A 16,488-nucleotide genomic window follows, 5' to 3' on the forward strand; every position below is an offset into this window, starting at 1 on the left:
TGGTGAGCATCTGAGGAACTCTGCTAATGTCCTTTCTCTTCGGGAGATGATCTTCAGGGACTGGCTGCCATTTTATGCCTATAAAAAGTGTAAGATTTAACTCTGGTAATAAGAACTTGTGTAGCTTTTTCTCACTATTTCAATTGTTGCTTTGTTTTCATGACCTCACGCACTCCCCACAACCACCTTTTTTTAAGTTTCCATATAAGATTTTAAAACATTGTGGTATAAAACTCGACTGATTAAAAGAGAGGTGCCATGGCATCTTCTTGCAGCTACCACTGGGAAGGAGATAAAGAAGCCCAAAGTCCCACATCACTAGGTTCACCTTCAACCATTCGGTTCTTGAACCAACCTGCACAACCCTAAACACTTGCTCAGTATAGCAACACTAAATTGACTTTTTTTTGTTCTAATTGTATTCTTTCTTGTATAATTTCTGTTGTTAATTTATATTTTTCTTGTGAATGTTGTGCACATAATGCTATGTGCCTGTGATGCTGCTGCAGGTAAGTTTTAATTGCACCTGTGCATACATGTACTTGTGCACAGGCCAATAAACTTGACTTTGAGTATTGTATCAAGTTCCTATTTCTCATAACCCTTGTATTAAAAAAAATTTAGGCTTAACATGAACAGGTTAGATTATCTCACTGTATTGCTATTCCAAAGGTATATTTACAATGTTGGAATGCATGGACATATTAAGACATGATATTAAACCCTTGTACAATTTAGAAAAAATATCTTTCAACTAGATATCTTTAAAGAGTATTTTCCATTTAAATAATGTTGATGTTTGTTTGCCGATGTATCCCAGCTTAACCAAGGACATGACGGGGAAAGATGATGTATGCCGAGGTCCAGCAGTGAGGGCACTGTGCCGCGTTACGGACGTATGTATGGGCTCTAGGGAATCAATATGTAACTGTTGCAAGATTATTATAATGAAGCCAGCATGAATTCTGTAATGAAAAAAATGGGAAACTTACTGAGACATGTTGACAGTTATTTTGAATTAAACATCAGGCATAAAACCTTAAGCAGGACTAGTGGAGGTGACGTAGAGCAGAAGCTCCAAAACTGAATTTAGTTGCTTCTGAGAGCTTCAAAATACATGATCTAAGAGGTTCAACAGTATGCTGTGCCAGTGGAATTAAAGCAAAGTAGTCTGTTCAAAATTTGAATTAGCTAAATAAATTCATGCAGGTCGCGATACAGATGTTGGGTAAGTCAACTGTGACTAATTATTTCAGCCACTGCAGTGCTATACTGTCTGCTCGATTGCCTTTGCGAGGCATTGTGGAATTTCATTGCATTTATTTATATATGTATAGGCCTACACTTTTTCTCTTTTGTATCTTGTAGGAGATTGTCTGTTTGGAGACCAAATTTAAATTCTGATCTTATTTTTAAAATCCATCCATGGCATTCCCCAACCCCACAACCTTCTATATGACATGTGCATTCTACCAATTGCAGCTTCTTGTGTGTCTTTAAATTGCTCTTTTGAGATGTCTTCAGCTGCCATGGCCCCAAACTCCTGAATTCCATCCTGAAACCCCTCCAACATTTTTCAATTTCTCTTTACCTCTATTTCTTTAAGACTTAATAAAATCTACAGCTGATTAAGCTTTTGGTGATCTGCTCTAATATCTTCTGTGGTTATGTGACAAAATTTGATAATGTTCAACATAGCAATTAGAATGTTTTACAGTCTTAAAAATGCTATAGATATTTTAAGCTGTTGATATTGGCTGTCAGTACATGTATCTTGCATTTGTTTTCCACAGGGCAGACTTAATAGACCAGCTAGTCATTTCCTTTCTTTGTGTACTTATAAAATAGTTTTGTGCTTATTAAATCAATTCCTCTACCCGAATTCAACACGAGTAAAGGTAGCACTGAGATTCAAGTACAAGAATAGACCTAGGTCCCTTCTCTGGAATGCATTGGTTCAAGCTTGAGTCTGGAGTGGAGCTTTAATGTACAGTCTTGAACTCAGATTAGGGTTACCGACTGAGCGAAACTCCTGATTCTGCAACACATTTCATTTCAACAATGACAGAAATTTGATATAGTATGAATGGCTCCTGTGGCACTTGGAATGGTGGAGACAGTATAATACGTGCTTTTTAAAGTGAAATGTCTGGCTGTTATTTCGTTGGTAGATGACAATGCTGCAGGGGATAGAACGTTATATGAAACAAGCTATTGTGGATAAAGTGCCCAGTGTATCCAGCTCTGCCTTGGTCTCCTCTCTGGTAAGGGTGTTCTAAATAATCATTGTAAAGAAAATGAGATTTTTCATTGGTGAGGTATGTACATAATGATATAACACATAGTATTCCTTTGACAGTTAAAATACATATGGAAGCAACATCATTCATTACATTACCATTATTTTGTTATCTGTTGTCTTGAAAAGGACTTCCTTTAAAGAAAAACTAAACAAATATTACATAATTCATTCATAGCTAAAGGTAATTTCTTTGTACTTTGATTATTTAGGTTCCCTTTAGGGTAGAAATCAATGAATTATTATGTGGTGCTGGTTTCCAGAAACTGCACCCAACAATAAGCATCTACTATATGATGTGTCTACTTACAGAATCAGAGAATAGTTGCAGCACAGATAAAAGGTCATTTGGCCCACTTGAGTCCACACCAGCTGTATGTAACAATAATCCAGCTAGTTCTGCTCCCCATAGCCCTTCTTTCCTTTCTGATAGTTATCCAGCTATCTTTTACAATTATATCTCTTATCACTGCTACTCCAGCAATGCATTCCAGATCTTAACCACAGGCTGTGTAAAATAAAATTAAAATTTGGTCACATAACTTTTAGTTCTTCTGCGAATCATTTCCAGTCTGTGTCCTCTTATTCTTCACCCCTCCATCAAAGGAGACAATATCTACAGTCTGTAAACCTCCCCCCCCCCACCACCCCCCCATGATTTTATCTGTCTGCTAATTCCTGTGTTCCAAAGAGAACAAACCCAGCTTCTCTGGTCTATTCACAATACTAAAATCCTTCATCCCTGGAATCATTTTGGTAAATTTCAGCTGCAGCCTCTTCAAAGCCGTGTCATTTTTTCTTAAGTGTGGTGCCCATAACTGAACACAATACACCAGTTTTATAAAGATTCATCCTGACTTCCTTACTCTTGTACTGGGTGCCTGTATTTATAAAGTCCCATTTATTTAGGATCCTATATGCTTTTTTCACCAGTTTCTCAATGAGCCCTACCACTTTCAGCAAACTACCCACCAGATCCCTCTGTTCTTGTACCCCTTTGAAAATTGAGCCCTTTGGTTTATATTGCCTCTTCTCACTTTTTTTTCCTTACCAAATTGTTTCAGCATCAATTTGCTAGTCCACCAACCTTCTTAAAGTCTATTACTATCATCTTCACAGTTCACTATGCCTGTGTTTTGTTTCATCTGAAAATTTGGACATTGTGCTCTGTATCCCCCAAGTCCAATATATATTAAGGAAAGCAGTGACCCCAGTAACAACCCCTGGAGGAATTCCACTGCACCCTTCTACCAGTCCAAAAAAAAATTTGTTTCCCACTGCTTCCTGTTGCCCAGCCAGTTTTCTATCCTTTCTGCTGCCGTACATTTATTATGGCATTTGATCTCGATGGAAAGTTTAACATTCGTCATTTGGAAAGCCATGTATGTCACAATAAATAATAATTCTCTCATTGACCCTCTGTTACTTCATCAAAAATCTCCAAATTAGTTAGACATGATTTTCCTGTAATAAATCCTTGGTTGTTTTCTCCAGTTTGCAGGTTGTCCCCAGGTTACGACAGGGTTCTGTTCATGTGAACTGTTCGTAACTCGAACAGTTAACAAGTCAGAAATGTAGCCGCAAACTAAGTTTCCAGGTGACAGAACTTGTCTGTAGTCCTGCAGCAGCCCATAAATCTATACTACCGGTCTCTCAAACCTTGTATGAGCTGAACATAAGTCAGGCATTCGTAAGCTGAGGAGGACCTGCACACTTGTCTCAGTGCCTGCTAGTTCTGTCCCTGATTATTGAGTCTAGAACTTTACCCAACACCAAGGTTAAACAGACTAGTGTGTAGTTCTTGGGTTTATCACTCGAAAAACTACAGCAGCTCAACAGCATCTTCTCAAGGGTGTTTAGGGATAATAGATGCAGGCCTTATCCAGATCCTGAGAAATATAAAAATTAAAAAATTCAACGAGTGAAGTATTATGGCTAGACTGTTGTTCTTACAGAGGAACTCAAGCTGCTCTAGCTGGCAACACTTCCTGTATCTGTGGTTGTCCAGGATACAGGAATCATCCTGGAGTCGCTACATTGAATGAAATGTATATTTCACAAGTCCAAGATACTCTGCCAACCCTTTATTTATTAGTTTAACTCAACTAACAGAAGAAAGCACCTGAAATACTATGTTAGATTGTTTGTTGGTTTTATTTAATGATGGAGGAAGTTTTTAAATTCTCCAGTCGTTGTTTAAATCAAATGTATGTTTGAAACCACTGAGATGCTGTTTCCCATGCTCCTTTTTAAATTCACTAGGTTGCAGTTTTCTTTGCCCCTTTTTATCCCATTCACTAAAAGATACTGTAGTAGGACCCTAATACTTGCACTTTATAAGTATGCTTCAGATGCAAGGTTGTCTATGAACTCTATTTGAGAAGATCGGGTAAATAGGGATACTTATTCATAACTTCCTTATTTCGGCCAGCTAAGTCCTTGGTAAGCTTGGTAAGGGTGTTCTTATCCATGACTATAAGCTTCATTCATGGCATCAGAAAAGCTCCCTGAACAGCAATTTTTCATTCCCACTTAAGGTATCTTGTAACCTTTATGAATGAGCTGGGCTATTAGAGCAGAGACAAGCTCATTTTAAACTGAGACAATACACAGTTCTAGTTTTGTCTCCTTTTCTCTGCTTTCATCCTCACCCTGGTGTCTCCTTATTCCTTTGGTCCATCCCACTGTTCTCCAACTAGGAGAGTGAATAGATCATAGAATCATAGAACAGCACAGCACAATACAGGCCCTTTGGCCCACAATATTGTGCCGACCTTTAAACTTCGCCTAAGACTATCTAACCTCTACCTCCCACACATCCCTCTATTTTAAATTCCTCCATATGCTTATCTAGTAACCTCTTGAATTTGACCAATGTACTTGCCTCCACCACCGCCCCAGGCAGCACATTCCATGCCCCAACCACTCTCTGTGTAAAAAAAAACCTTCCTCTGATATCTCCCTTGAACTTCCCACCCATTACTTTAAAGCCATGCCCTCTTGTATTGAGCATTGGTGCCCTGGAAAAGAGGTGCTGGCTGTCCACTCTATCTATTCCTATTAATATCTTGTACACCTTTATCATGTCTCCTCTTATCCTCCTCCTCTCTAAAGAGTAAAGCCCTAGCTCAGTCTCTCCTCATAATGCATACTCTCTAAACCAGGCAGCATGCTGATAAATCTCCTCTGCACCCTTTCCAACGCTTCCACATCCTTCCTATAATGAGGCAACTGGACACAGTACTCTAAGTGTGGTCTAACCAGAGTTTTGTAGAGCTACATCATTACCTCGATAGTAATGATGATCAATAGATGATCTATTGCCTGGCCTCTGCCAATGTTGCTTTTGTTTTTCTTTTACAATGCACGCAAGAGTGGCTGAAGTGATTTTTTTATTTTCATGAGGAGGAACAATTGATATCAATTTTGCAATTCCCCCAATAGATTGTATGACCATAACAAAATTACTTCCTCTTGTTTTGGTACAGGACAACCATATGATGATATCCTGTGCCATTATATTGTTTCCAAATAAAGGCTTGGTGTATGGGATTTGGTGGACCAAAGGTTCAAGTCTAGAGCAGAACAGCTTCACTCACGGCATTCACTAGTATCAGGCATTCAATGCTCTGGATCAATGAAGCACACTAGTTAGTGAATCATTCCACTGAATGTGTTATTTTTAATGAATTTGTTTTTCTGTTGAGAAATTTGGGTGAAGGTTTGAAAATTGCCATCTGAAAGAGGAAGAGAGATTAATGGTTCATCAGCAATATTTTGGATATGGAACCACAGTAAAGAGTATTGTTTTTGATCAGAGGAATTCTTTCTCATCAACTGTGAATGATCTTACTTTTTGCTGTTGTAGAGAGGTTTAATGCCCAGAGGTGATGATTATAAGTTAGCATTTTTCATTTTTTTTAGTGTTCCCTATCAATCTCTTTATTTCTAGCAGAATATATTTACGTGTATTTAAGTGCTATTAGAAGAAGAACTCCATAGTAAAAACTAGTTTGTGGCATGCAGAGCCATTTATTTGTTTCTTACAGATCTTTTAAAAACTTTTCAGCACCTTGTATCTACAAGCTATGATGTGGTGAGGCGCTGGGTAAATGAGGCACAAGAAGCTGCTTCCAGTGACAATATCATGGTGCAGGTAAGCTGCTTAAAGTAAAACTCTCATTCAGTTTGACAACTTTGAATGAATTCACAATCAGAACAAGGTGGGGCTATTTCGAAAAAGAGACATATGAGGGGAGGTAGGGGAAGCACAAATGTTTTAGTTTGAATTACCTGTAGTTTGTAATAAGGTAAGTCATGGGAGATACAAAATTCCCAGGTTTGAGGTCCTGGAAAAGAAAGGGTTACAAAAAGAAAACAGAAATGAATTCCACTCAATCAGGCATTCATGGAAGAAAAACAGCAGGAAGTATTGTTAGGGAAGCTGGAATGGATGAGCTACTTTATCCCCATTTCCCTAGGATCTTATATTTGGAGCTTGTGAAAAATAATAGACAAAATATTGGGGAACTGCAACACTTTTCATTGCAGTAAGTTCCTTCTGAAGTGTAATGTTTATTGTAAAGATGTACACAACAGTCACATGAGGGTCCCACACTGACCCCTGCAGCACACCACTAGTCACCAGCCTCCATTCCGAGAAACAACCTTCAACCACCACCCTCTGCTTCCTACCTCAGAGCCAATTTTGAATCCACCTAACTAGCTCTCCCTGGATTCCATGGGACCTAACCTTCTAGAGCATCTTTTCCATCTTGAACTTAAGGTTCATTGTACAAATTTCTACTCTGGCTCTTTTGCAGGAGCACAAACCATAAAAGTCTTTCCCAATTTGTTCTTTCTTTGCTGTCTCTTAGCAAGTAATTTGGAGTTTCTAAGGAATTGGAGAGAGAGGAGGGGATAAGAGATAGAGAAAGAGAGAATATCGTTGAGGATGTTAATATTTTTGTTATCAATTCCTCAGTCTAATGATTCCCTGTCATCCTTGGTTTACTACAGTACCATGCTTTAGGTCTTTTGTTTCATATCCGAAAGACTGACCGCTTAGCTGTTATGAAAATGATAAATAAATTCACCAAGTGTGGCCTGAAGTCACCATTTGCCATTTGCATGCTCATCCGCATTGCAAGTAAGCTCCTTGAGGAGATGGATGGTAGGTAAGTACCTTCCTTTTCTCCATTCGTCTTCATTTTGTAGCCTTAACTTTTTTGTGCAGCAAGTTAAATTGACCATTTTGGGTTAAGAATCCAACAATCTAACATGTTAATTATATAAAATACTTGGTTAGATAATGAAATTAAGGTCTGACTGTTGATGCCTAAGCACTCAAGTGGGTTGTTTCGATGTTTAACTGGGAGTATAAATATCCCACCAGAACATTTTTGGGATGTAGGAGTAAACTGGAGCACCTGCAGAAAACCCACACAGTTACAGAGAGGGCAAAAAACACCCCACATATATCCCTTCCCAACTCCTAAGGACAAAAACAGTCCTTCCAGGTGAGGTAGCAAATCACTCGAACTTCTTCCAGTTCAGTGCATCGCATATGGTGCTCACAATCTGGTCTTCCTCTACACTGGAGAAACTAAACATTGGAGGTTTGCAAAACACTTCCATTCAGACTGTAAGGGTGACCTTGAACTTCCTGTTGTCGATCATATTAATTCCTCATACACTTCTCTGACCTCCTATACTGTGTCTCTGACCTCCTATACTGTTCCAGCAAATCCCGATATAAGTTCAAGGAACAGCATCTCATCTTCTTCATCATCTTCTTTCTCAGCTCTTGGGACTTGATATTCAATTCAACGATAGATGACCAGCATTTCCTGTTCGCCAGACTTAGCCAGTTGTGATGTAAGATTGTCCATCTGTAATATTAACTCAGTCTTTCCTCTCGGCACAGATGATACCTAATCTGTTGTGTATTTCCTACACTCACTGTTCCTATTTCAAATTTCCAGCATCTGCAGTTTTTTGCTTTTCAAGCTTTAGCCCTTTTGTTCTTTCTTTTGTATAATTCTGAAAGAAATGTTCTTCTTATTTATTTCCTTCCTTTGCTCTTGGGATGCTGCTCATTGACTGTGTAGAATTTGTTACATGAGGAGAAAGTGTGGCCTCTTCTTAATATAATTTTCAGATTCCATTTTATTCTAAAAAATTGTGGGTCTCAGCTTGATAGCTATTTCATCTGTCACCCACACCCACAGATTCCTCCCACTGGTTGCCCTCCTCCACTGTTCCCATCTGCCCTCCCTACCTCCCTCACATGATTCCACGCTCCACCTTCCTCTACTATCAAATTCCATTATCTTCAGCCCCGTGTCACCTCCACCCATCGCTTCCCAGCTCAGTTGCTGTTTCCATTCTGCCCTCCTCCTTCTGCCTATCACCCCACCTCACCTGGATCCACCTATAACTTGTTAGTTCTTGCTCCACCACATATCCTCACCTTTTTATACTGGCTGTCTCCCCTCTATCCTTCAGTCTAGATGAAGGGTCTTGACCCAAAATGTCAACTATCCATTTCCCTCCACGGGTGCTACCTGTCCTGCTGAGTTCCTCCAGCACCTCGTTTTTCGCTCCAGATTTCAGCATTTGCAGTCTCTTGTGTCTCCTAACTATTTCATCTGATGGCAAGGTTAAGATTAGAAACCTGCAAGCAGTCCCCTTTCCAGTGTTGCATCAGGAGCAGTTAATATTTTGTGGTGGATGTATGAGAAGGAGATGGGGAATGAAAATAAACAGTGTTGGGATTAAAGCTGATTTGTTAAACTGTATATATGATTTGTTTGACTGTTCATTCCACGGGAACAGCACATTGGAAATTCAGGCATATGTTGCGCATGTTTTCTATCCTTAAGACTAGAAACTATTGTTCTGTTGTCTTTAGATTTCTGATGCAAGCTCCTTGTGAGTGAAGCTCCCCACAGGAAGTACAGATATGGAAAATTATCGTACCATGACAATATTGTTGATAAGTTTGGGATTTGTAATCTGTTACTTTGGTGCCAGCATCTTGTAAGGTGTTGCAATATAACATGTTTAATTAGTAAATCTGCAAAATATCATAACGGTAGCAAAAATCACCAATTTGATCATCTAGCTAATAATATGCACTGTCATTTCACTATCAATATGACTGATAACCAAATTAAATCTTAAAATATCTTTGTTCAGTGATATCTTTGTTCATCACTGACTGTATATGTAAACTGAGGGTGTACACCAATGAAGCACTCCTCTAAATAACTATTCAGATGAAGGTTACAAGAAAACAGAAGCAGGAGTAGGCCATTCATCTTCTTGTGGCTGTTCCACCATCTAATAAGATAATGACTGATCTTTTACCTCAACTTTCACATTCCTGCAATAACTACATAATCCCTTGATTCCAGCATATTCAAAAAATCTATCAGTCTCTATTTTGAATATACAGTAATTGAACCCCTATAGCCCTCCAAAGATTTACTACCCTCCCAATGAAGAAAATTTTCTCATCTCTGTTGATTCCTTATTTTGAGATTTTGACTCCTGGATTAGGTACCCCAGGAGAAGACAATTAAGGTTTACACCTCATTGGTTGAGATTATCTAAATCCCTCCCTTTGATTACAGCATTCTGTCATATCCAGGAATGTATATTTCACTGAATTAATTGATACTGACCCTGGAATCTTATGACCTAACAGGCAGAACAGCTCCTTGTTTGATTTCATCGAAGGCTGCTTGCGCAACAAACATGAAACGGTTGTCTATGAAGCAGCATCAGCCATTGTCCGGCTTCCCAAATGCACTAGTAGGGCACTGGCACCTGCAGTGTCGGGTAAGTACTTTTTAAATGCAGTCAAGAATGAGTTAATCTCCTGTGTTGGACACAAAAGATTGCAATATGCAGATCATCCCATTAGTGCAGGAGAACACTTGATTTAAGACAACGATTCAGAAAAATTTTAAAAATCTCGTACATGTAGTCCTTTCGATCGGTGCATTGTATGAATACCCAGGAAGACATTCGAACCTACAGGCAAGGGAGATTCACTATCAATACCCGGTCAATGCAAGCTTATATGACATTGACTTGAAATCCTACAACTGGTTTTCATGTCAAAATCAGCTAGAAATTTGACTGGTGGAATGTGTGCACAAACGACATCATTCTCAGCATCCTTATGAAGGAAAAGGAAGAAAATGCCTACTTCGCATTCCTGATTAGTGGAAGAGTGGTTTCCTTAATTACTGATGTCTTAGCACAACAGAGTGGGATGACATAAATTCAGGAAACCAGGATGTAGAGCTGGTTTGAGGGGAGATGAGAAATAAAAGCAAAAAATAACTTGTGGGAGTGTTGTACAGGCTGCCAACTGTAATCATTGCGGGATGGAATGTAGAGGAAGAAATAATGAGAGCTTGTCAGAAGAGAACAACGATAATCAAGGTGGATTTTAATTTACATACAGACTGGAAAAATCAGATGGGCAAAGATAGTGCAGAAGAGATCATTGAGTACTTTGTGATAATTTCCGAGAACAACATATTTTGGAGAGTAGGCTATCCCATACTTGTTCAATGCAGTCAAATTAATTAATGACCTCAAAATGAAGGCAACCCTCAGTGGCAGTGACCATAATTGAATTTTACATTCAGTTTGAGGGAGAGAAGAGTAGGTCCAAAATTGGTATTTTAAACTTAGTAATGCCAAAAATGAGGGCATGAAAGTGGAGCTAGATGTAATGAACTGGCAAATTAATTAAGGGATTGGTCAATCAAGATATACTGGCAGACATTTTAAGAGGATCTTTCAAAATACAGCAAGTCGTGCACCTAAAAGTGCTGCTGCCTCACAGCTCCAGCAACTGGGGTTCAGTGCTGACGTTCGTGCTGTCTGTGTGGAGTTTGCATGTTTTCTCTGTGATCATGTGGGTTTCCTCTGGGTACTCTGGTTTCTTCCCACATTCCAAAAAGATGTGCAGGTTTGTAAGTTGCCCCAAGTGTGTGCATGTGAGTGGTGGAATTTGGGGGGGGGGGGGGGGGGGGTGAAGTTGATGAGAATATGGGGAGAATAAAATGGCTTGAGTGTAGGAATGATGCAAGTGGGTTCTTGATGGTCAATGTGGATTCAGTGAGTCAATGGACTGCTGTATGGCTCAATGATTCTAAATGTATTCCAATGTGAAAGAAAAATCCCAAAGAGAGGACCCACCATCCTTGGTTAACTGTGGAAGGTTAACAATGGTGTCAAACTTAAAGGAAAAGTGAATAATTGCTCAAAGGCAGGTGGCCATCAGAAGATTGGACAGAATATAAAAAGCGAGAAAGAATGGCTAAAAGATTAATAAAGAATGACAAAACTAACTGGCTAGGAATGTAAAAAAAGATAATAAGTGTATCTGTAGCTACATTAAAAAAAGTTAACAAAGTGAATGTTGATCCTATAGACGGGGGAATTAATATTGGAAAATGAGGAGATGGCAGATGAGTTAAATAGATATTTTTGCGTCTCCACTATAGAGGATACAAGTAACATCACAGTAAATTGGGAATTGGAAGGACCTCTGGAAAATTACAATCACCAGAGAAACAGTGACTGGTCAGCTCAAAAGTTCCACCAATCTATGCAGTGCTAAGTCCTGATGGACTTCATTATAGGGTCTGAAAAGAAGTGACAGGTGAGATGTTTTCATTTTCCAAAGTTCACTTGATTTAGTTAAGGTCCCATTAAATTGGAAAGTAACAATGTAATTCAAAAAGAAAGAAAGACAGGAAGCAGGAAACTACAGGCTAGTTAGCTTAACACCTGTCATAGGGAAAATGTTAACGCTATTATTAAAGATGTTATAGCAGGGAACTTAGAAAAATTCAAATGAACCAGGCAAAGTCAAAAAGAGAAAATATTTTTGACCAATTTATTGGAGTTCTTTGTAGACATTTGATCAGGTGCTGCATCAAAGGTAATTGTGGAAAATAAAAGTTCATAATAAAGTAAGTAATATATTAGTTTCAATAGAAGATTGGCTGGCTAACCAGAAACAGTAGCTACAAATGTTTCTTTTTCTGGTTGACATGATGAAATGAGTGTTGAGCTGGGGCCTCAACTTTTTGCAATTTATGCACAAAACTTACATAATGAGACTGGAGGAATTGTTGCTAAATTTATTGAAGACATGAAGATAAGTAGGAATATTGAGAAGAGGGCATAATGAGGTTGTAAAGGGCTATAGATAGGTTAAGTGAGTGGGTAAAGATGACAAATGGAATATAATGTTTGAAATAATATATTTTGGCAGGGAAAATGAAGCATATTATTTAAAAGGTAAGAGAGTTTAGAGCACTGAAATGCAGAGTGATCTGGGTGTCCTAGAGCATAAGTCACAACAGGCTATTGTGTAGATAAACAAGTAAATAGGACGGCTAACAGAATGGTGTTGTTTATTATGTGGGGCATTAAATAGAAAAGTAAGGAAGTCATTTTTCAGTTATATAGGGCAGGTTATGGGCAATCATAGCATGTCTGAAGAATTGTGTCCATTATTGGTCTCCTTAATTAAGGAAGGATATAAACACATTGGACTGATACCTGGAATGGATAGTATCTCTTGTGAGGAAGTTTAGAAGAGAGACAGGCTACTTGTATGAAATGTACAAGATTCTGATAGGTCTTGACTAGGTGGATGTTTCTCTTGTGTGACAATCTAGAAATATGAGTCAGAGAAACAAAGGACTGCAGATGCTGGAATCTAGATGAAAAACGCCATGATGCTGGAGGAACTCAACAGGCCAGGCTGCATCCGTGGAGAAATGAAGGTGGTCAACGTTTTGGGTCAGGACCCTTCTTCAGGACTGAAGATAGGAAAAGGGGAAGCCCAATACATAGGAGGGAAAAGCTGAGCAGGCTTCCCCTTTTCCTATCTTCAGTCCTGACGAAGGGTCCTGACCCAAAAACGTTGACCGCCTGCTTTTCTCCGCAGATGCTGCCTGGCCTGCTGAGTTCCTCCAGCATCATAGTGTTTTTCATCTAGAAATATGGGTCACCTGTTTAAAAATAGGAAGTTATCCATTTAAGAGAGAGGAAAGGATTTTTTTTCTCTCTCAGAGAGTTATGAGTCTTTGGAACTCTCTTCCTCAAAGGACAATGAAAGCAGTCTTTTGAGTATTCTTATGGCAAATGTGAATGGATTTTTGATAAGCAAGAGGATAAAAGCTTACCTGGGGTGGGCAGGAATGTGGATTTGAGTTTTCAATAGCGTCAGCCATATCCTTATTTATTAACAGAGCATGTTCAAGGAGTGAGGTGGCCTACATCTATAATTCATGTGTTCATATTATTATCGTTGACCCCTTGCAAAACTGCAAATTTAGACTGAGAACTAGATCTCACTTAGCTTTGACATCACTCTTAGATTTTGAACTTCATGTGAGGAGTTGATGTTCCAAGAACCTTTGGCACTTGCCCATAGCAGAGATGAAATTAACATCAGAGGCAAAAGCTCAGCCTACATCTTCACACAGCTCGGGGTGATTAGAATGTTAGAAAGAATATAGTGGGCCATGATTAAGTTTTGCAAGACTAGTGATGCAGCTCAATGATAAGTATTTAAATGTTTAAGGAGAAGAAGCTTTACGAACATTAATGATAGAGTCCATCACCTCAGTGCACATGTATAGCCATCTTCAGCTATCAGTATTCAGTGAATGATTCACCTCCCTTTCTCATCTTTATCAAAGCAAATCTTTGGGCAAATCAGTCCAAGTGATATCAAGGGACAGCTGAAAGAACTGGACATAGTGGTGCTGCAAGCATCTAGATCCCTGTTACTCTAGGTGGTAGGAGATGTGTATATGGGAAGTACTTTCAACAAAACCTTAGTGAGTTTTTTTTCTTAACTGTGAGCATTGATGGCAAAACCAACTGGTGAGTTGCCACTTTGAACTTAGTCTTACAGGTGTAGGTATCCATATAATGTTGTTTTGCATTGTATTGTTGGATAGGAAGTTCAAAGAATTAGATAAAATGATGGTGAAGAAATTGTAATTCCAAGTCAAGTAGGTTTGTGACTTGGAGGGAACTTTGCAGGTGTTTGCGTTCCCAAGTGCCGACAGCCTTTGGTGTTAGAGATAATGGATTTGCAAGGTGTTGCTGAAGAGAAACTTCAGTAAGTTTCTGGAATCCAGGGAGTCCAAATCTGAGAGCGCAGTTGGAGTACCTTATCCACACAGTGATTCAAGAATGCCACTTCCACCATTTTCTCCAGGGAGACTAGGGATGAACATAACATGCTGATCTTGATGACACCTGCATATTGTCAAATAATAAATTTGCATTTTAGAAGTTCAGAATTTGCTAGTTTTGGATTTTTTTCTTACACTAAATTGAGTGCTTTGAGAAAGGAAATAATTATCACTGCAGTCATTGACAGAACACGTCCATTTAAAAAGGGCAAGGTTGTTAGAGCTAATACCATTTCCTTGTATCTTTACAGAATTAAATTAATGATCTGTGTTGGTATCTGAGTTTTGCCCTGTTATTTCTTACTATTTTGTAAAGTTAACTTTTTAAAATTTTACATTTAAACAGTGCTCCAACTTTTCTGTAGTTCTTCCAAACCAGCTTTGAGATTTGCTGCTGTTAGAACTCTCAACAAAGTAAGTCTATAGTCCACTGGTGTCTTTTGAAAAGATAGATATTGGCTGGCGCTGTTTGAAAATGCTTTAGACTGTTAAATCAATATTTGTGTAAAGTGTTTGGTCGTTTTGGTCTGTTTTTAGACTATTCATCCATATTTGGCTAACTGTTTTTATTTTTTTAATTGTCCTGGCTATTTGATATACCTGGAATACACAATGCTATTTTTGAGTTTCCAGGTCAGCCTACTGAAAAACCTGTATGAGTTCAAGTTTAACTTTGTGATTAGAATATGCACTCTCTCCTCATGAGAACACTTAATAAGTCTGAAAGCCTAGGTACATATCGGAGGAGTTGTGGTTGAGGATTCAAAATTGTACACTACTGTTACAGTTTATGCAGGTATAACCCGAAAGCTTACAACTTGAATACTAGTGAGCTTCCTCTTCTTTGGTCAGCCATGATGATATTTCTCTGATGTGAATCAGTCTGCAGGATTATTTGAAGTTGACAATAAAGCATCTTGGGCTCCAGTGATAGTCTTCTTGAGTTTTGTGATGGAGCTTGACTGGCTGGTTAGTTATCCACAATAACTGGAGTACTACAAATCCATCTTGCAATTGAATCACTGAAAATGTTGAAGGTAGTTGTCTTGGTTGTTCTTGAATTCTCTGATTTCGGCCTTGCAGTGGCAACATAGTAAAGTAGAAGTTTCCTAGTGTTCCCACCAGTAGCCCATTGTAGAATGGAACTGGAAAAGCCACAGAGACATGAGGTGTGGCATGGAGCAGAGAAAAGGAATTTCATTTAAGAAATACACGGTTATACTGTAACTGTAGTAAAAGCCAGTAGTTGCTTCTTTGATTTTGTTTGATTTTAAATAATGGTCTTTTTGGAAACTTAAGGAATATTTGAAAACTACCTCTTAAGATCTGGATCTTTGTTTTTTTTTGTTTCTTGGAAGGTTGCAATGAAGCACCCATCTGCTGTGACTGCCTGTAATCTGGACCTTGAAAACTTGATCACAGACTCAAACCGCAGCATTGCCACACTAGCCATCACTACGCTGCTGAAAACTGGCAGTGAGAGTAGCGTGGATCGGCTCATGAAACAAATCTCGACCTTTGTGTCTGAAATATCAGATGAATTTAAGGTGAAATCTTATCCTGCAGTGGATCTACAGAACCTGCCCAAATAAAGGAACAAAGCTCTTCATCCCCAGATTTTATTAGGGTCTTAAATTTCTCTTTGCATTCAGTGTTAGCTTTAAAGCATATTACATTTCCAGTGAAGATTTTGAAGAAAGTATTTGTGAAATTACACTGTGTTACACAGTTTATAGAACACCACGTTAGGCAGAAGTGTTCACTTGTTTCTGTAACCAGATTGACAACTTGGTTAAAGGAAAACAACCAACTTCAAATGAACAAGTTGAAGTGCTAGTATCCCACAGTGTCAGTTCAGGAATAGAACTGGAACTGCAACAGTCGATCTGTAATTCCTTTTTAATTATCATATTTAAGATATTAATCTTTTATTAGTCTGCA

At 38.7% G+C, this 16,488-nt stretch overlaps 1 protein-coding gene across 6 annotated transcripts in view; it reads left to right on the plus strand.

The window, feature by feature from the left end:
• copg2 (COPI coat complex subunit gamma 2) overlaps positions 1 to 16,488 on the plus strand; it is a 47,982-nt gene that overhangs the window by 14,474 nt on the left and 17,020 nt on the right. For 3 of the 6 annotated variants that reach the window (XM_052033517.1, XM_052033520.1, XM_052033522.1), the window contains exons 6-12: positions 821 to 896; positions 2,172 to 2,264; positions 6,369 to 6,455; positions 7,319 to 7,476; positions 10,011 to 10,144; positions 14,894 to 14,961; positions 15,906 to 16,094. In XM_052033517.1, the coding sequence (XP_051889477.1) occupies positions 821 to 896; positions 2,172 to 2,264; positions 6,369 to 6,455; positions 7,319 to 7,476; positions 10,011 to 10,144; positions 14,894 to 14,961; positions 15,906 to 16,094 (805 nt within the window). The remainder of the gene's footprint in view (positions 1 to 820; positions 897 to 2,171; positions 2,265 to 6,368; positions 6,456 to 7,318; positions 7,477 to 10,010; positions 10,145 to 14,893; positions 14,962 to 15,905; positions 16,095 to 16,488) is intronic. The other 3 variants (XM_052033521.1, XM_052033518.1, XM_052033519.1) reach the window with 3 other exon arrangements.

Source organism: Pristis pectinata, chromosome 19, assembly GCF_009764475.1.
Source record: "Pristis pectinata isolate sPriPec2 chromosome 19, sPriPec2.1.pri, whole genome shotgun sequence".
NCBI classification, from domain to species: domain Eukaryota; kingdom Metazoa; phylum Chordata; class Chondrichthyes; order Rhinopristiformes; family Pristidae; genus Pristis; species Pristis pectinata.